Source organism: Chenopodium quinoa, unplaced genomic scaffold, assembly GCF_001683475.1.
Source record: "Chenopodium quinoa cultivar QQ74 unplaced genomic scaffold, ASM168347v1, whole genome shotgun sequence".
NCBI classification, from domain to species: domain Eukaryota; kingdom Viridiplantae; phylum Streptophyta; class Magnoliopsida; order Caryophyllales; family Amaranthaceae; genus Chenopodium; species Chenopodium quinoa.
The window spans coordinates 909845-926904 of NW_018742238.1; the positions used below are offsets into that span (position 1 = coordinate 909845).

At 43.5% G+C, this 17060-nt stretch overlaps 1 protein-coding gene across 1 annotated transcript; it reads right to left on the reverse strand.

Annotated features, from left to right (window-relative positions):
* Positions 1-414: 414 nt before the first annotated feature.
* On the reverse strand, positions 415-14059 carry LOC110734975 (pathogenesis-related protein STH-21-like). Its single transcript, XM_021915101.1, has 2 exons — positions 13818-14059; positions 415-1007 (listed from the first exon to the last, which is right to left on the reverse strand). The coding sequence occupies exons 1-2, from the start codon at positions 14005-14007 to the stop codon at positions 709-711; spliced, it is 489 nt and encodes a 162-aa protein (XP_021770793.1). The 5' UTR covers positions 14008-14059; the 3' UTR covers positions 415-708.
* Positions 14060-17060: the final 3001 nt, after the last annotated feature.

Sequence of the window (17060 nt, forward strand, 5' to 3'; positions counted from 1 at the left end):
TATGAGTTTGGATAATATTGGGTTTAGAAAACTCAAAAAAAAAAAAAAAAAAAAAACATTCCATTTTCATTCTAAACCTATACCTTAAACTCATATGATATGAGGTTTAGAAACCCAAAGAGAGGAAGTGGATATAACTTATATCGCACGTCTAGATAACAAATAATAAAAAGAATAGGTTCATTCTCAAACAACAATCAAATACAAAGTATCAAGAATCATCCCTAAAAAAAAACCAAGTATTAAGAATCAAATTCCAACCCCTTATCACTCTGATTTCAAGACTATTACGAAATCTATATCACTTTGTGAACTAAATAATGTTCTTTTGAAGTGTATATATATATATATATATATATATATATAATATATATATATGGAGTTTAATCAAGGAGAAACCATGAAAGACCAAACTCAATAACAATATTTTAATAATTACCAAACATTTTATTCTTTTCAACAACCATCATCTCCCACGGCAGCAGTCCCTCCCAATTAAAAAGCAAAGCAAACAGGTACAACATTACACACATTACATTACAACATTTTGGTATTCATATTACTCAGTCGTAAATTTGAACTATACCCCCTTTATCCAAAATTAATAATCGTGTTGATTATTGTAATTTGAACTAACACGACAACTAAAATCAAACAAAGATAATACAGTGTAGTCAACATTATTCATTCGGACCCAAATAAAGTGCCTCAAGCATAAAGTTGTGGGTTAGCAATGAGATGCTCTTCCACAGTCTTGAAAATCTTCTTAATATGTTCTTTTCCCATAGTAATTTCCTCATCAGTCATCACTTGATTATCTCCCTTGGTGTGGTAGTGTGCAACCATCTTGTAGTTAGTTCCGGTGCCAGAAGGCTCGTATTTGTGCTCGTAAACTGCACATTCCAAAGTATCACGAAGTACATCTCCTTCAATGCTAGTGTATTTGATGAAGAAGTTGGTTGTATCAATCTCGTCCACTCTATCTTTTACATACTTGAATGGAGCCCCTGCAACATTTGATTAAATAGTTCAGTCCTCATTTAAGGCTATGTTCGGTTTACCTGGCCTAATATGATGTTTTCTATTCTAATCTAATTTTCGAGTTTGACTAAATTTTGACTATATTTATACATTATTCATTAAGATATATATATATATATATATATATATATATATATATATATATATATATATATATATATATATATATATATATATATATATATATATATATATATATATATATATATATATATATATATATATATATATATATATATATATTGTTTCGAGTGAAAACAATGGGACCTTGTCGAAGGTCCGATGAAGTGGAGAAGACTAGATTCGATCCAAGTAATGTTGGGCCGAAGGTTTCCTGCACAGTAAACACACGTAAACTAGCCTCGGGGGTGTTGCCGAGGAAGGCCCCTCCGATGCTAAAGTCAGTACAGTGTGTAGAAAGAGAATACTATGCAAGAGAATTAATTGCTTGAGGCTTTGCTTGAATCAATGTACAAACGTAATATTGATGGCTTTTATACCTTGGCATACATGGAGAAGTTGGGCCTTAGCCCAATTGGCTTGCCTTGAGGATTGATCTTTGACTTTAGCACAATTGGAGAGATGAACCTTGACCTTGGGCTTTTAATTGGATCATTTAATGCCTAGGCTCAATTGGACTAAATTGGACCCAAACAACTTGCCCCCCAGACCCGATTTGGAAGGATGACGGGTCGGGTTTGATTTAATCAGAAAAGGAGGGAAGTGAATGATTTAATTAATCCAAATATTTGAATTTAAACCGTAATTAAACCGTAATTAATGAGATAACAACAGTTAAGGCGGATAATTGTGGAAGTTGGACGGATAATGGGCAGTTTAATCGCAAGGTCGTGTGTTTAACGGTTACTTAGTGGGGTATTTAAGAGAAATTGAAACGCGGACTCCCCGTATTCCCATTTCTGGAGATATAATTAGAGGCGCGTCATCTCTCCTCACTTATTCACCAACACAAACCCAGAATTCTCGAGAGAACCCAAGACCCGCATCAAAACTTCGCAAATTCCCCGAGCATTAAGCTTAGAAACTGAGACTCGCCATTACCAATTCGTAAATCAGCAACTTTCGCTTCAGATTAAGGTAAATTCCTTTGATTTTAGTTTATTTTTCTTCGAATTTGAACTCCTTCCCTTTTTTCGACTTTTTTCTTCGAAATTATCAATGGCGAGAGGAGTTAGGGGTAGAGCCCGTGCTCCAAGAAGAGCAAGGCCAATTCCCGATCCCAGGAACAGGATTGGGACCTGGAATGGACAAAGAGTAGAGTCTGACCCTGCTGAAGGGATTAGGGCGACTCCAATTTCCTTGGCTCCTCCTCAGAGAACGGAGGGGTCGAGCGCTTCTAGGCGGGACGATGAAGTTCCCGCTGTCCTTTGGGATATCCTTCCCGGTTTTTCAGAGTGGGAGGATGCCGAAGTAGCTTCGGCCATGATAAAGAAACGCCCCTACTCATGGTGGGTGGAGAATGCCGAACAATATCGGTTTGCCGAACAAATTGAGTTGCATTACGGCATCCTTGAAGCTGATGGGTATTGGTGCCGAATGCCCGTGGCATCTGATAGAATCCATCGTCCACCCCCGGGTATGTGGGGGTGTACACAAGACAACTTCAGTATGGGCTGAGGTTCCCTTTGGACGTATTCGTCCGAGACTTGCTGATCCATTACAATATTTCCCTATGTCAGCTAACTCCTATTAGCATCCGAAGGGTGATGACATACTTATGGGTCTGCAAGTTCTTCAGGTATGTGCCGAACCTGCACTGCTTCAAAAAGCTTCATCGGCTAGTGCCAAATATTCAAAGTGGGCACGGAAGTCATGGTTCTGGGTGGTACCGGATTGAATCTCGGCCCCAGTACCTAACCATGTGGCCGAACGACTCTTCAGACAAGGACTTGAGAGGTCAATGGATTTGGGTTAGGGCACCCACGGACCCGAGCCACCCTTGCGTCTTCAGCGCTCCCCGGTATCTTGCTGAGCCTGATCCCGACATGGGAAGTTTAGGTCCTCCCGAAGATAACGGCCCAGACCCGAACCTTAATCAACAGAACATCTTCGGCAAGCTGCCGAACCGGGGGGGCAGCGGCCGAATGCAGCATATCCCGGAGACTTGGCTCCCCGATACACATTATGTTTTCCAAGAGAACATGCTAGCAGCTGTCGGCCTCAGCCGAAAGTTTAAGGATGGTAAGCTTCTTCGGCTGGGGCCGAGGCCTTTTAATTATCTCTTTTTCTCCTCTTACTTCGCTTTTTTATGCTGTGCCAACCTAACTGAACTGACCTTTCCCCTTTTCTTTTTCAGAGCGGGACGAGACCAACGCCGGCATTAACTACGCTCGTCTTGGCGTCAACCGAGAACGAGTTGTAACTGATCGGGCCCCCTCTATCACTGAACCGCGGCATAGAGAAGTTCATCTAGACTCTTCCCACTTCCAAATTGAGGCTGTTGCTCTGTATCAGAGGCAGAAGCCTTGGTGGAAGAAGAGAGATCCCTGGTTTCAACTGCTGGACGAAGAAGCTGAAGCTGCCCGCACGGCCGAAGAGGTTGCACGGGTTATTGAAGCTTGTGAAGGAGGAGAAGGGTCCTCCAGGGCTGCTGAAGAAGAAGTTGCAGCTAGGGCAGCTGAAGAAGACGAGGCTTTGCTGAAGACCTCGGTGAGCTTTCAGACTTAATTTTATCTGTTTCTGTTTGTTGTTTTGTTTTTTTGTTGTTTTTTATTTATTTATTTACTCACATTCTTCCTCCCCCCTGTCTTTTACAGTCTGAAGAGAGTAATAGACACAGAGAAGGGAAAGCCCCTGTTCGTCCCGAAGACCAGATACAAGAAGAGTCCTCAGACTCAGACATGGACGAGCAGCCGCTTCAGAAAAGGCGCCGAAGAATGGCCATCATCGGCCCCCATGACTTTCAGCGGAGGCCGATGACCATCGCCGTCGAAATAAGGGAACCCGAGGAAGGCAATGGATCGCTGAGGGTTCCCCGGCCACCACCTCAATCACCTCCAAAGACCCCTCCGCCACCTCCCGAGATGGAGGTGGATCAGAAAACTCCCGAACCTAAGGGAGGGGTCCAAGAAGAAGTTCAAGAGAGTGCTGCTGAGCACAAGAATGAGGATGTCGTGATGCCCAGTGCTGAGGGTTTCACGGCAGACATTGCAAGAGAGGTTGAGGCCTTTGTCCTCACCCCTGAAGAAGAAGAGGTCATAATAATTGACTCTTCTAAGAAGGAGGATGCTGAGCCATCCAAAGTTAAAGAAGCTCCATCGTCATCCTTTCCTTCCTTCCAGACTCTGCAATCTGGAGAAATGGGTTTCTCGGCCCCCCGAATTCCAATCCCAGATCACATCTGGGACCTCATATGGGGTCAGAACCGAGAAGGTGCTGCAGCCTACTTCGGCGATTTTGCTGGCATGTCCGAAGTAGATAGGGCAAGAATCTGGTCGCTGAAGGCCACTGCTGGGATGGGCGAATCCAGCAGATCAGTTCCTGACCCAGCCAGGTCTAACCAACTGCTGATGATGCAGGTGATTTTCCTTGCCTTTATCTCCTTTAAAATTCAGTAGCCTACTTATCATTATTATTTTTTATTTTAACTTGTGCTCCTATTTTCAGTTCGTGCACAATCAGACTCTCACTGTAGAGCTGATAGATACCCTACAAGATAGGGTAGACGCTGCCGAGCACGACAAAAAGGTAGCCGAAGAGGAGTTAAAGCTTGCTAAGCTGAAGCAAGCAGCAGCTGAAGAGAAGCAGCAGAAGGGTGAAGAATATGAGAAAAAAGTTGCTGAAGCCTTCAAAACCTTCTGCGATGCTATGGAGAAGGAAGTTTTTCCCCCACTGATGGAAGGGGAAAAATTCCTCCAAGAGCACATGGGAGTGGACATATCCAAATTCAAGGCTACCATTGAGAGCCGAATCCAGGAAGGAGCTGCTGCACAAGCTGAAGTGCAGCAACGGCTAGAAGCTCTTGAAGCCAGCAGAATGGCTGCTGAAGAGATGCTCCAAGCCAGGGATGTCCAACTCTCAGAGGCTGCTGCTGCTGCTGCTGAAGCTCAGAGAGCTAAGCTCCAAGAAGCTGAGGATCAGCTGATGGCCAAAAAGGAAGAAGTGGCCCAGGCTCAGACAGAGGCTTCCCAAGTTCAGCAGGAGCTGAATGAGCTGAAAGGTTCCTCCTCCAAGCTCGCCGATGAGCTGAAGAAATCCAAGGAAGACTTGGAGGAGACAAAGAAGAAGTTGGCTGATGCTGAGGCTCTACTCAAAGTCCGTGTCTATACCCAGGAAGAATATGAAATGGGTTTCAGAAACGGGTTCAGAGTGTGCCGAAGAGTCTGCCTTCATGCTGAGTCGAAGTTGGACTGGTCCAAATGTGCTGAATGGGTCCAGGATCCCGAAGACCCTCATATGAAGTATGCAACTCCAGTCGAAGCTGAAATCCTTAAGGCTGAGGAAGCCGAAGAAGAAGCTGAGAGAATGGAGTTGGAGTCTGAACAGAGGGAAAGGGAAGCTCGGCAGAGTGCAAAGCCTGCTTCTTCTGCTGCTGGGGCTGAGACCACCATGGGGCCCAACAATGCTGACCAGTCTGATCCTCGGGCTGAAGCATAGGAACTCGGGCAGTCGTCTTCAGAATCTTGCGGTTCATCATGCGCTCAACTTTAGACTTGCCGCTTTCTGAATTTTTTGCCTTGTTTGTTTTTGCTTCAGCTTGCCTTGTCGTACAAAACAATTTATTTTTTTGCTTCTGTACGTATTTCGGCAGCTGTTATTTTCCGCTTGTGGGCGGCTGCCGATATAGTTTTTTAACTTATTTGAACTTGTAGCTCAATTTCTGAGCATGAATTATTAATTCGATGTTCTTTTCTTTAGCTGTTTTGTTTTTGAATGCTTTACTGTTTCTATAATTCTGCTGAACATAAACTTGCACTGGTATAAACAATTTCTTTATTTCTTAAAAATGGGTATTCGAAACACAGGGCCAACTGAAGGCAAAGCTTCGCATAATGGCTTTCTGGGATACAAGGCTCAGTTAAGGCAATATCCCAGAATTGTCCATGGACTCATGCCTTTGGAGAACAAATCTTACTGAAGCTTGACTTCAGCTGAAAGACTAGAGTTCTTTAAAAAGACGAGTTTGCCAGCAATCAGAAACCCAGTTACCCGAAGGCGAAGGTTTCAGACGAGGCTGAATAAACAATTTCCAACAGTTGCTGTTATCCTTGATGTTCTGTCTATCATTGAAAAATGGATATCCGAAACACAGGGCCAACTGAAGGCAATGTTTCGGATAATGGCTTTCTGGGATACAAGGCTCAGTTAAGGCAATATCCCAGAATTGTCCATGGACTCATGTCTTTGGAGAACAAGTCTTACTAAAGTTTGACTTCAGCTGAAAGACCAGTGTTCTTTAAAAAGACGAGTTTTGTCAGCAATCTGAAACCCAGTTACCCGAAGGCGAAGGTTTCAGACGAGGCCGAATAAAAAACCCTTAAAGAGTAGATAGAACCAAGAAAACTTTGAAAGGATAAAAAGTTGCAAATATTTATATAAATGGCGGCTCCAAGGCCTTTCATTAGTTCAAAATGTACTTACAAAGATTGTTCTGCCCCGAAGGGTTTACACATGATATTTTTTCAGTATATCAGCGTTCCAGTGATTTTTCAACTCAGTTCCATCCAACTGCCGAAGTCGGTATGTCCCTAGCTGAAGCTCATCACAGATTTCATAAGGCCCTTCCCATGCAGCTGAGAGTTTCCCATGGATTCGGCCTTTCTGAACTGCAGCAGCATTCCGAAGGACAAGGTCTCCAATTTTAAGAGGCCTTGCATGGACCCTTCGGTTATAAAATTTGCTGATTCTCTGCTTATAAGCAGCCATTCTGTCTCGGGCTGAGTCTCTTACTTTGTCGAGGAAATCGAGAGATTCCCTCATCAGTCGCTCATTCTCAGCCGAGAAGTGGTGCACTCGTAGGCTCTCAGAGCCAATTTCCACTGGAAGAACGGCTTCGGCACCATACACCAGTTCAAAAGGTGAATAGCCCGTTGCCTCTTTTTCAGTTGTCCGAAGGGACCAAAGGGTTCCAGGGAGCTCCTCCAGCCACTTGGACTTTTGATCTTCCACCCTCTTCTTGAGGGCATTTAGGATCTGTTTATTTGCAGCTTCGGCTTGTCCGTTACTTTGCGGGTGGCATACCGCTGAATATGCCAGTTTGATGCCGAACTGATCTGTATACCGCTTCAGTGGTAAGTTATCAAATTGCCTCCCATGATCGAAGACAAATACTCTCGGGATGCCAAAACGAGTGATGATATTCTGCCAGATAAATTTTCTGACAGTTTGCTCTGTAATGTTCGAGGCTGCTTCGGCCTCGATCCATTTACTGAAGTAGTCAACACCAACTATCAGCCATTTTTTCTGGTACACAGCCTCTGGAAACGGTCCTAGTATATCCAGTCCCCATTGGGCAAACGAGAGTGGATTAAGGATCGGCTGAAGATCCCTTGCTGGCTGGTGGATAATTGGAGCGTATTTTTGACATTTTTCGCACTTCCGGACCAGCTCCTTAGCATCTGCGATCATGGTGGGCCAATAATATCCAGCCCTCAATGCCTTGTGGGCTAAGGTCCTTCCCCCAATGTGGTTCCCACAGATGCCGAGGTGAATCTCCCGTAGGATATAATCTGCATCTGTTGGTCCCACGCATTTCAGCAATGGGGCTGAGAAGGACTTTTTCAGAAGTTCCCCCATGAAGACAATGAACCTTGAGCTGGTTCTCTTCATCTTGGAGGCCAAAGCTTTATCTTCGGGAGTTTCTCCCCGGAGTTTGAAAGCTAGGATGGGGTCCATCCAACTAGGCTCTGGGTCAGCACAGCACACTTTAGGTGCTTCGTCGACACTTCTCTCTCGACGCACTTCTACAGATACAGATCTGTTCAGCTCGGTAAGAGTTGAACTGGCAAGTTTGGAGAGTGCATCGGCTTGAGTATTCTGACCCCTTGGGATCAGCTGAACCTCAAAAGTTTTCAGCTTTGCAATGACTGATTTGGTCTTGGCAAGATAAGCTATCATGGAGGGCTCTTTGGCCTCGTAGCTGCCGCTAATCTGATATGCAACTAGCTGAGAGTCTGTTTTCAGGCAGACATGATCGGCTTCCAGGGAGATGCACAATTCTAGGCCGACGATTGCTGCCTCATATTCGGCTTCGTTGTTCGAGGTCTTAAAAGAAAAATTTTAGTGCATACTCGAAGGATTTGCCTTCGGGAGAAGTTATTACTACTCCTGCCCCCGAACCGTTTTCGGTGGAAGATCCATCCGTAAACACGATCCAGACTTTCTTTTCATTGTCTAGCGCTTCTTGGTATGAGCATTCGGCCAAGAAATCCGCTAGAGCTTGAGCCTTAATGGAAGCCCTCGAACGGTAGCTGCTGCTGAATTCGGTGAGCTCAAAAGCCCACTTGGCTAGCCTACCAGATTTTTCAACCTTGTCGAGAACTTTTTCCAACGGCTGATCAGTTAAGACCACTATCTGATGGCAATCAAAATAGGGCCTCAGCTTCCGAGTAGCTACTACTACTACCGCGAAAGCGACTTTCTCGAGTAGAGGGTAGCGAGTCTCGGCATCCGTCAGTGTATGACTGACAAAGTAGATCGGTTGCTGACTTTTACTTTCTTCCTTCAGCAGTACTGCACTGACGGTGGCTGGGCTAACGGCCATATATAGGTACAAAGTTTCTCCTTCTGCTGGGCTAGCCAGCGTTGGGAGTTGAGCCAGGTGCTCTCGAAGCTGTTTAAAGGCGTCTTTTTGCTCTTCCTCCCAAACGAGCTCTTTTGTTTTCGGGAGTTTTAGGGCTTTGAAGAAAGGTAACCCCTTATCTGAAGCTCTGGAAATGAACCTCGAGAGGGCTGCCATTCTTCCGGTGAGCCGCTGAACATCCCGCTTTGTTTTCGGCTCAGGAAGGTCGAGCGCTGCTTTGACTTTGGAGGGATTGGCATCAATCCCCCTTTTGCTGACTATGAACCCAAGGAATTTCCCTGACTTCATGCCGAAGACACACTTCTTCGGATTCAGCTTCATTTGATGCTTTCTTAAGGTGGCGAAAGTTTCAGCCAGGTCCTTAACATGGTCCTCAGGTTTTTTGCTTTTGACGATCGAATCGTCGACATAGACTTCCATGTTTCAGCCCTTTTGATCGGCAAAAACTTGATCCACCAGCCTTTGATAGGTTGCCCCCGCATTTTTCAATCCGAAGGGAATCATTTTGTAATTGTACACCCCAGCGTTCGTGACGAATGTTGTCTTTGCTCGATCGTCGGGGTGCATGAAGATCTGATGATACCCCGAGAATGTGTCCATGAAACTAAGCAAGGCATGGCCACTTGTCGAATCGACTAGCTGATCGATCCTCGGCAAGGGATAGAAATCCTTCGGACAAGCCTTATTTAGGTCCGTGAAGTCAACGCACATCCTCCAGGTACCATTGGCCTTCTGAACCATCACCACATTTGCCAGCCATTCTGGATATTGGCAAGGCTTGATGAAGCCTGCCTCCAGCAATTTTTTGACCTCGGCTGCGATGTCTCGGTTCTTATTAGCGGAGTAATTCCGCTTCTTTTGCTTAATTGGTCGACACGTTGGGTCAACATTAAGCTTATGGGAGATGAGGTCTGGACTTATCCCGGGCATATCAGCTGCCGAGAAAGCAAACACATCTCTGTTGTCCCGAAGGAGCTGAATAAGTTCACAACGGGTGTTCGGATCAAGGTCCATCCCGATTGTTACACATTTCTCAACGTCTCCTTCGGCCAACTCAACTGTTTCATTCTGTTGGTCCATGTCCATTGCTGATGGACTGGACTCTTCAGAATCTGGCCTGCTGCCTATGTCAGCAGGTGTCCCAGTCTTTTTGTTCTTCGGCTGGCTCTCTGAGTCTTGTTGTTCAGCTGAAGAGCTAGCCTTTTCCCTTTCGGGCCCTTTACCTCTGGGTACAGATCCTTGGGCCGAAGCACTTAGGCCTTTCTGCTTTTTTGTGCTTGGCTCTCTTTCTTTTTCTTTCTCCTCCTCATCCTTATCGTCATCTGGGCGACTACTGGATGGCTTGAGGTAGTTGCACCTTCGGGCGTCCTTTTGGTTGCCCTGTATCCTTTCGGGGAAGCCAGCGTCTGAGACGTAAATCATCAGCTGATGATAAGTTGAGACGACCCCTTGGATCTCATGAATTATGGGTCTCCCCAAAATCACGTTGTACACTGAAGGAGCGTCAATGACCAAAAATTCAATCATGACGTTCCTGGCTGCCTCATCGCAGCCGATGGTGATAGGAAGTGTCACCTTCCCATCTGGATAAGTTGAAGCCCCGTTGAACCCGGATACCGGGTAGGGTACCGGCGTAAGGTGCTTGGGCTTCAGCTTGATTTGATTGTAGGCCTTTCGGAACAGAATGTTTGCTCCGCTGCCACCGTCAACAAGGACCTTACTGACGTCATGGTTGGCCACCGTGGCGATGATCACCAACGGATCCTCGTGAGGGAACGTTATCCCCCGGCAGTCGGCGGCTGTGAACGTCATGTTCGGCACCGGCGATTGGGGAGACTGAATGTCAGCGTTGTTCACCTGGTGAGTCAAAGCCCAAAGGTGTCGCTTGCGCTCCCTCCGAGAGCATATTCCTCCCGAGATAACATTGATCGGAGAGAATTTCCCCTCCGGCTTTTTACTGTTCTTCCGGGGGAAGTCGAGGTCTTGCCGAGAGTCCTTTGCTGACTTCTCGGACTCTTTTTTCTCGCGGTGATCCGCGATGTATTTTTTCAAGTATCCCTTCCGGACCATGTCCTCTATCTGGTCCTTCAGTTGGATACACTCCTCAGTGTTGTGTCCCGGAGATTCGTGGAACTCGCACCACTGATTTTTATTTTTTCGCTGATACCACTCTGGGAGTGGTCTCGGCTTTCGGTAACTCTACTGCTCCTTCGTCACGCTGTAAATTTTGGCGCGTGGAAGAGAGAGCGGAGTGTAGGACTCGTATCTGCCTGTGTATGAGGCAGATTTTTCCTTCTTTGGGTCGCTGGCCGAAGATTGCTCCGAGGCCTTTGACTTTCCCTTTGCCTTATGGCCTTGGCCTTCAGACAAGGGTATTTGTCTTTGTTTCCCTCCCCCGAATTGAGGTTGGGTTTTCGCTTTGTTCCATTCTTCGGCTCGGATGAACTTATCCGAGGCATTCAGAGCTTCCTCCAAGGTCTGCGGGGTATGCATGACCATGAAGTCTAGGAACTTCCCGGGTTGAAGGCCATTCTGCATTGCAAAAACGGCTAGCCCCTGGTCCAGCTGAGAGACGCTGGATGACTCGTTACTGAAACGGGTCAGATAGTCTCGGAGGCTTTCGATTTCCCCCTGTTGCAGACTCATGAGTTCTGCAGTAGTCTTCTCTCGGCGGTTTGCCGTGGAAAACTTGCTCCTAAATTTGGAGGACAGATCATCCCACCCTGTTATGGAGCCTTGCTTTACTCCCTTGGAGATCCACGCTTGCGCGACCCCCTTGAGAGTGGTTGGGAAATATTTGCACCAAGTCGCTTCAGATCTGGGGCAAAGATGCATATGAGTCTCATACGAGGCCACGTGGTCCTTCGGATCCGAGGTCCCGTCATATGTGATGTGCGACGGTATTTTAACCGTGGGCACGTGCTCTTCCAGTATCCATTGCTCGAATGGCGAACTGGCGGGTAGCATAACGACCTTGCCCTTGTTCCTGGCCGAAGGGACCGCGCTCCGCCCTCTTAGAGAGGTAGGAGTGGTTTTCGTCCCTGGCTGGGAAGTCTGGGCCTCGGCCGCAGGGAACGAGAGGCGACTGTGCACGCTCGGTTCCTTGCCGCCGAGTCGGTCGAGGACGCTTCGGCGAACAGTCTCAGGTTGTTCTCGGTGAGTAGATTCTGGCCGAGAAGCTGAGCTGCTGCTCTTATGCGTTTCTGGTCGGGAGGATGAGGATCCTTTGAAAAATTGAGGGTTCTTTTTCCTCTCTTTTTCAGTTTTCCAGGTATCCTCTTCCCACTCTCCCAGTTCCCGGAAGGAAGGAAGCTTCCCACCATCACGGTCTAGCTTCCTCCGTTGACGCCGGGTATGCGGAGGAGTTTGATCACGAGGTGGTGGCATATTTTGTGCCCTCATTGCCTCCATGAGCACTGCCAGAGCTCTTGCCACCTCCTCCGAGCTGGGCCCCGCCAAAGGGGTCCTCGGCCGAGTATGGGAATGAGAGCGCACAGTCGATGGTTGGCTTTGGGGCACTGAATGTGTCCTATGATCGGACTCACCCCTGCTAGACCGAGAGTAACTCGGCCTATGATGAGAGTTATGAATTACGGGAGAAAGGGGATCCTCCCTGTATGATCCTCCCCCCGAGCTGGCACCCTTGGGAGAGTTCCGGTCCGGCGAGGGTGATGGTGTAGGGGTTTTAGGCTTTTCGCCTGCTCCTTGACGGAGGCCTTTGCTCTTGCGGTTCTTAGCCATTGCTACTAAGATTATTGCAAGATGATCTTGGTTAGAAATTTGGCTTAAAGATTTTTGAAAGTCTTCCCCACAGACGGCGCCAAATTGTTTCGAGTGAAAACAATGGGACCTTGTCGAAGGTCCGATGAAGTGGAGAAGACTAGATTCGATCCAATTAATGTTGGGCCGAAGGTTTCCTGCACAGTAAACACACGTAAACTAGCCTCGGGGGTGTTGCCGAGGAAGGCCCCTCCGATGCTAAAGTCAGTACAGTGTGTAGAAAGAGAACACTATGCAAGAGAATTAATTGCTTGAGGCTTTGCTTGAATCAATGTACAAATGTAATATTGATGGCTTTTATACCTTGGCATACATGGAGAAGTTGGGCCTTAGCCCAATTGGCTTGCCTTGAGGATTGATCTTTGACTTTAGCACAATTGGAGAGATGAACCTTGACCTTGGGCTTTTAATTGGATCATTTAATGCCTAGGCCCAATTGGACTAAATTGGACCCAAACATATATGTTTTGCGACAAGCCGACAAGTAACCTAAAATAAAAGATCTATCCAATCATTTCTAAATTAAGTAGTACTTGCTTAAATCAATTGTATGAACATGAACTAAGCTAAAAGAGTGAGCTCAGAGAAGTTTGAGAAACCAAAGTAAATCAAATCGATAAAAAAAAAAAAATTAAAAAAAAGAAGGAAGTGATCTTTAACTGGTACACCAAATAGCATATTTTATACTATGAAGTATTTATTAAAGGAAAATAATATATATAATCCTTAGGTGTATTTTTTTTTTCTCTCTTTTATTTTTTTCTTTTTTCTTTAATTTTTTTTTTTTTTTTTTTTTTTTTTTGGAAAAGGACCCTCAAGTCTACTTATAAATAAAGAGCAAAAAGTGAAACATATAAATGAAATATAAATTTAGTACATTGATTATACGTGATTTTGTCATCCATTTCTAAATAAATATCAAATTTGTGAAAATATAAATGCTTATATGTAACCCTATGGGCTATTTATATCAGTACCCTTAATAAAATAGTTTAATACATTAATTTTAACTCTAGTATGGCAGTATACGTATAACCTTATCCATATGAGACACTTACAAAATGACATGAAAAGACGGAAGGTGGTATTACACGTCAAGCCTCAAAATTTATTTTATTTTCTCTCTGTCTAACCGTTTTTTAGTGAGAAAACCCCTACTCAAAATTTCAAGTAGAAAAATTTATAGAAAAATTTGATTCTAACTTGTAAGAAGCAGTATAGTTGTGTAACTAACCTTCAGGGAAGCTAATCTTTTTGATGCATCCAACAGTAGTAGAGTCACCCTTAACAAACTCAATACTTTTGACAAACTCAGGTACAACCTTAGGCAATAAGTTATGGTTGTCAATGCAGAAAGCATTGAACAATCGAGCCGGGGCAACTGGGCTAGTGAGCTCGGCCATTGTGTATGTGAAGACACCCATAACTTCTTAAAATAGAAAGAATATGATTTAAAGGAGGAGATTGTTTTTAAGATATTAGCTAGCTAGTGAAGATGATGAAAGAATGATCAATTGAATTGCTATTTATACTAATAAGAAGAGAGAGTGTAATAAGTAGGAACACATGTTTTTACCCTTGGACTTTTGAGGTAGTAGTAGTAGTAGTAGCATGCACTTGCTGAAATTAGTGACCTTAGATTAGAAATTCTAGATGGTCTTTGTATCTTTTTGAATTTTCAGTGACCTTAGATTAAGTATTTTGAAAGATTAGAAAAGTATTTTGAAAGATTGCAAAAGTATTTATTTATTTATTTATGCAATTATAATGACGGTTAAGACTAGGATACTATTTTTGACTCAATGAAGTTGATATTAGCTAGTCGTTTAGCAATCAATGATTTTCATGGGAAATTATACACCCTACTTAGTATTCTATTTATTGTGACTTTATACTTGTAATTCCTCCGTTTTATGATATTAGTCTCATTTAAAATTTTTGGCTGTTAAAAATAAGAGGATATCTTCTAAATTTCTCTCTATATACATGAACAAACATATTAACATAGTCGTATGAGATCTAGTTTAATTCGTCTTGGTGATCGAATAAATTATTAGTATCTAATTTTTATAATTTTTGCTAGTGTGAGATTGATGTTTACGATCAAATAAAATTTATACATGAATGGGCTGACATTATTAAATGGAGGGAATATGTACTTGAAAATATGAATTGACTTAGCTTGTCTCAAACAATTTAAAAATAATATTAGTGTACACCAAGTTTAAATTTATATTAGTGTACGTCGAACAATTTTATGGTAACTTTTAGCCAATTTGAGTTAACTTTTAACCATGGAATAAGTTTTATAAGAGAGTTATACTTGCATTCACTCATTGAGATTTGATTTTTATTCAATTATAAAGGGTAACTATATTGATATAGCATAAATTACGTTTATTTTAATTGGGGTAACTTTCATTTATATATATTAGGGTAACTTTTATTAATTTTGGGATAACTTTTGATCATTTTTGGAAAACTTTACAATGGATTACGGATGTACAATATTTATTGGGATATTTTGACTTTTACCACATAAAAAAAAAAAAAAAAAAAAAATGGAAGTGATTTTTACCACCAAAACTTTTAAAAGTTTTACTATATTTGTTTCATATCTTTGTAACGATTTGACATATACGTATGAGTAAAATTTGTCTAATCGTTGCAAATAATATGAAACGCAGGTAGTATTTTACCACCAAAAAAACTCTAAAAATTATTTTTCATCACCTGTCGTTAAGAAAACTATTAAATCTAACAGCTTAATAAAAAAGTTTCTTCAATTTCCATGCCGAAAACTTGTTCTCTAGAGATTTTGAAGGTCATGTTGATCCGATTTGAGGTCAGAATTGACAAAAAATTATCAAAAATGCCTCGTTTTGCGTGTGTCACACAAATCAAGGTATTTTCTAGTAGGCAAAACGAGGCATTAACGTTAATTTTTTTTTTATCAATTCTAGCCTCAAATTGGAGGTAAAGGGCCAAAATGACCCCCTAAACCTTTAAAAAGTATGTTTTTGGCATGAAATCGGAGTATTTTCATTATTTCGTTAGATTTAATGGTTATTTTGACGGCGGATGGTGAAAAACAATTTTTAGATTTTTATTGGTGGTAAAATAAAACTTTTAAAAGTATTAGTGGTTTAAAAAAATTTGTGAATTTTTTTTTTTTAGTGATAAAAGTAAAAAATTCCTATTTTATTGTACACTCAATTTTTTTTTAAAAGTTTGTGTTAAATCATTATAAAAATCTTTTGACAAAAACATGATTGAGAAGTAACAATAATGAACCGTACCATAATACCTTCCTTTACCTTTTCCTCCTTGATTATAAATCTCATAGCTCAATAATTCATAGTTACCTAATAAATTTAATATATACTATCCATGGTTCATGATTAGGGTATTTAACCTTGTCACGTGGACCAATAAAATTATTCCACGTGTCATCCACGTGGACCAATAAAATTCTGCCACATGTCACCCACGTGGACCAACCAGAATCCGCTACGTGTCACCTCGTGAGAGGTCCAAGGTGGACCAATCAGGTCACGACACGTGGCAGATAGATTGCCAGCTAGGAAAGTAGCCTTAAACGGCCCAAATTCCTAAGCAAGCCTAGTTTGTCCTTGGTTTTTGAAACCTAGTATTGGGCACGTATTACGAGACCCTATAAAAGGGAGATGTTCCGCCTGGGGAACATCATTCAGAAATTATAAACACACGTGTACATTAGTTGCTGAGCATTAACTCTAGGTTTAATTGCACTTCTTGAGAGCTAAGGCTCAGATTTTGAGGCTATCTCAGATAGCTAGATGAACACTCCTCTCCTAAGAGGAGCCTGATCCCCCTTTACATTCCGCACGTTTTACATCCGAACACGTTCTAACTTGATCGTCGGAGGTGGAACTCCCACCCACAGGAGTCTCCGTTGTTTTGCAGGTACAGGTGTCCAGAGGCCAGTCTTGGTGTTGTAACTCTCTCGCAGGACATCCAAAAAACCCCGAAACATTTGGCGCCGTTTGTGGAGAGAGTGCTTCTAAGATGGCTTCACAAGAACCTGTACCACCTCTTAATGAGAAACGGCCTATGGCCACCGTCCAGGTCTATACAGACCAGGATACAGATGACGACTATGAAGTCGACACACACATGGCCCCTGACGGGTCCCTAAGAATTAGGCGCATCCGTCCCATCGAAAGGAGGAAACGGGATGACGAACAGCCGGGCCCTAGTGAACCAGTCGGCCAGTCAACTAGTCAACCCCAGATGGCCGAAGGCTCAGCCCCTATCACCAGAAACGAGCTCATGACAAGTTTCAAAGGGGAGATTAAGGACCTGATTGATAAGCGGACGACTGTCTCCACCAAGGAACAGTCGGCCAAAAAGCCCTCCCATTGTGGGTGGAATAAGCCGGTCAAAGACCGAGAGGCCACTCCTTACCCTAAACCAAGGGAGGGACAAAGGCCCTTGA

Bases quoted from the DNA above. Each gene is read 5' to 3' on its own strand.
- LOC110734975 (XM_021915101.1), bottom strand. From the start codon at position 14,007: ATGGGTGTCTTCACATACACAATGGCCGAGCTCACTAGCCCAGTTGCC. The intron at 1,008-13,817 runs GTTAGTTACACA...CAAATGTTGCAG, and splicing joins AAAGATTAGCTTCCCTGAAG to GGGCTCCATTCAAGTATGTA.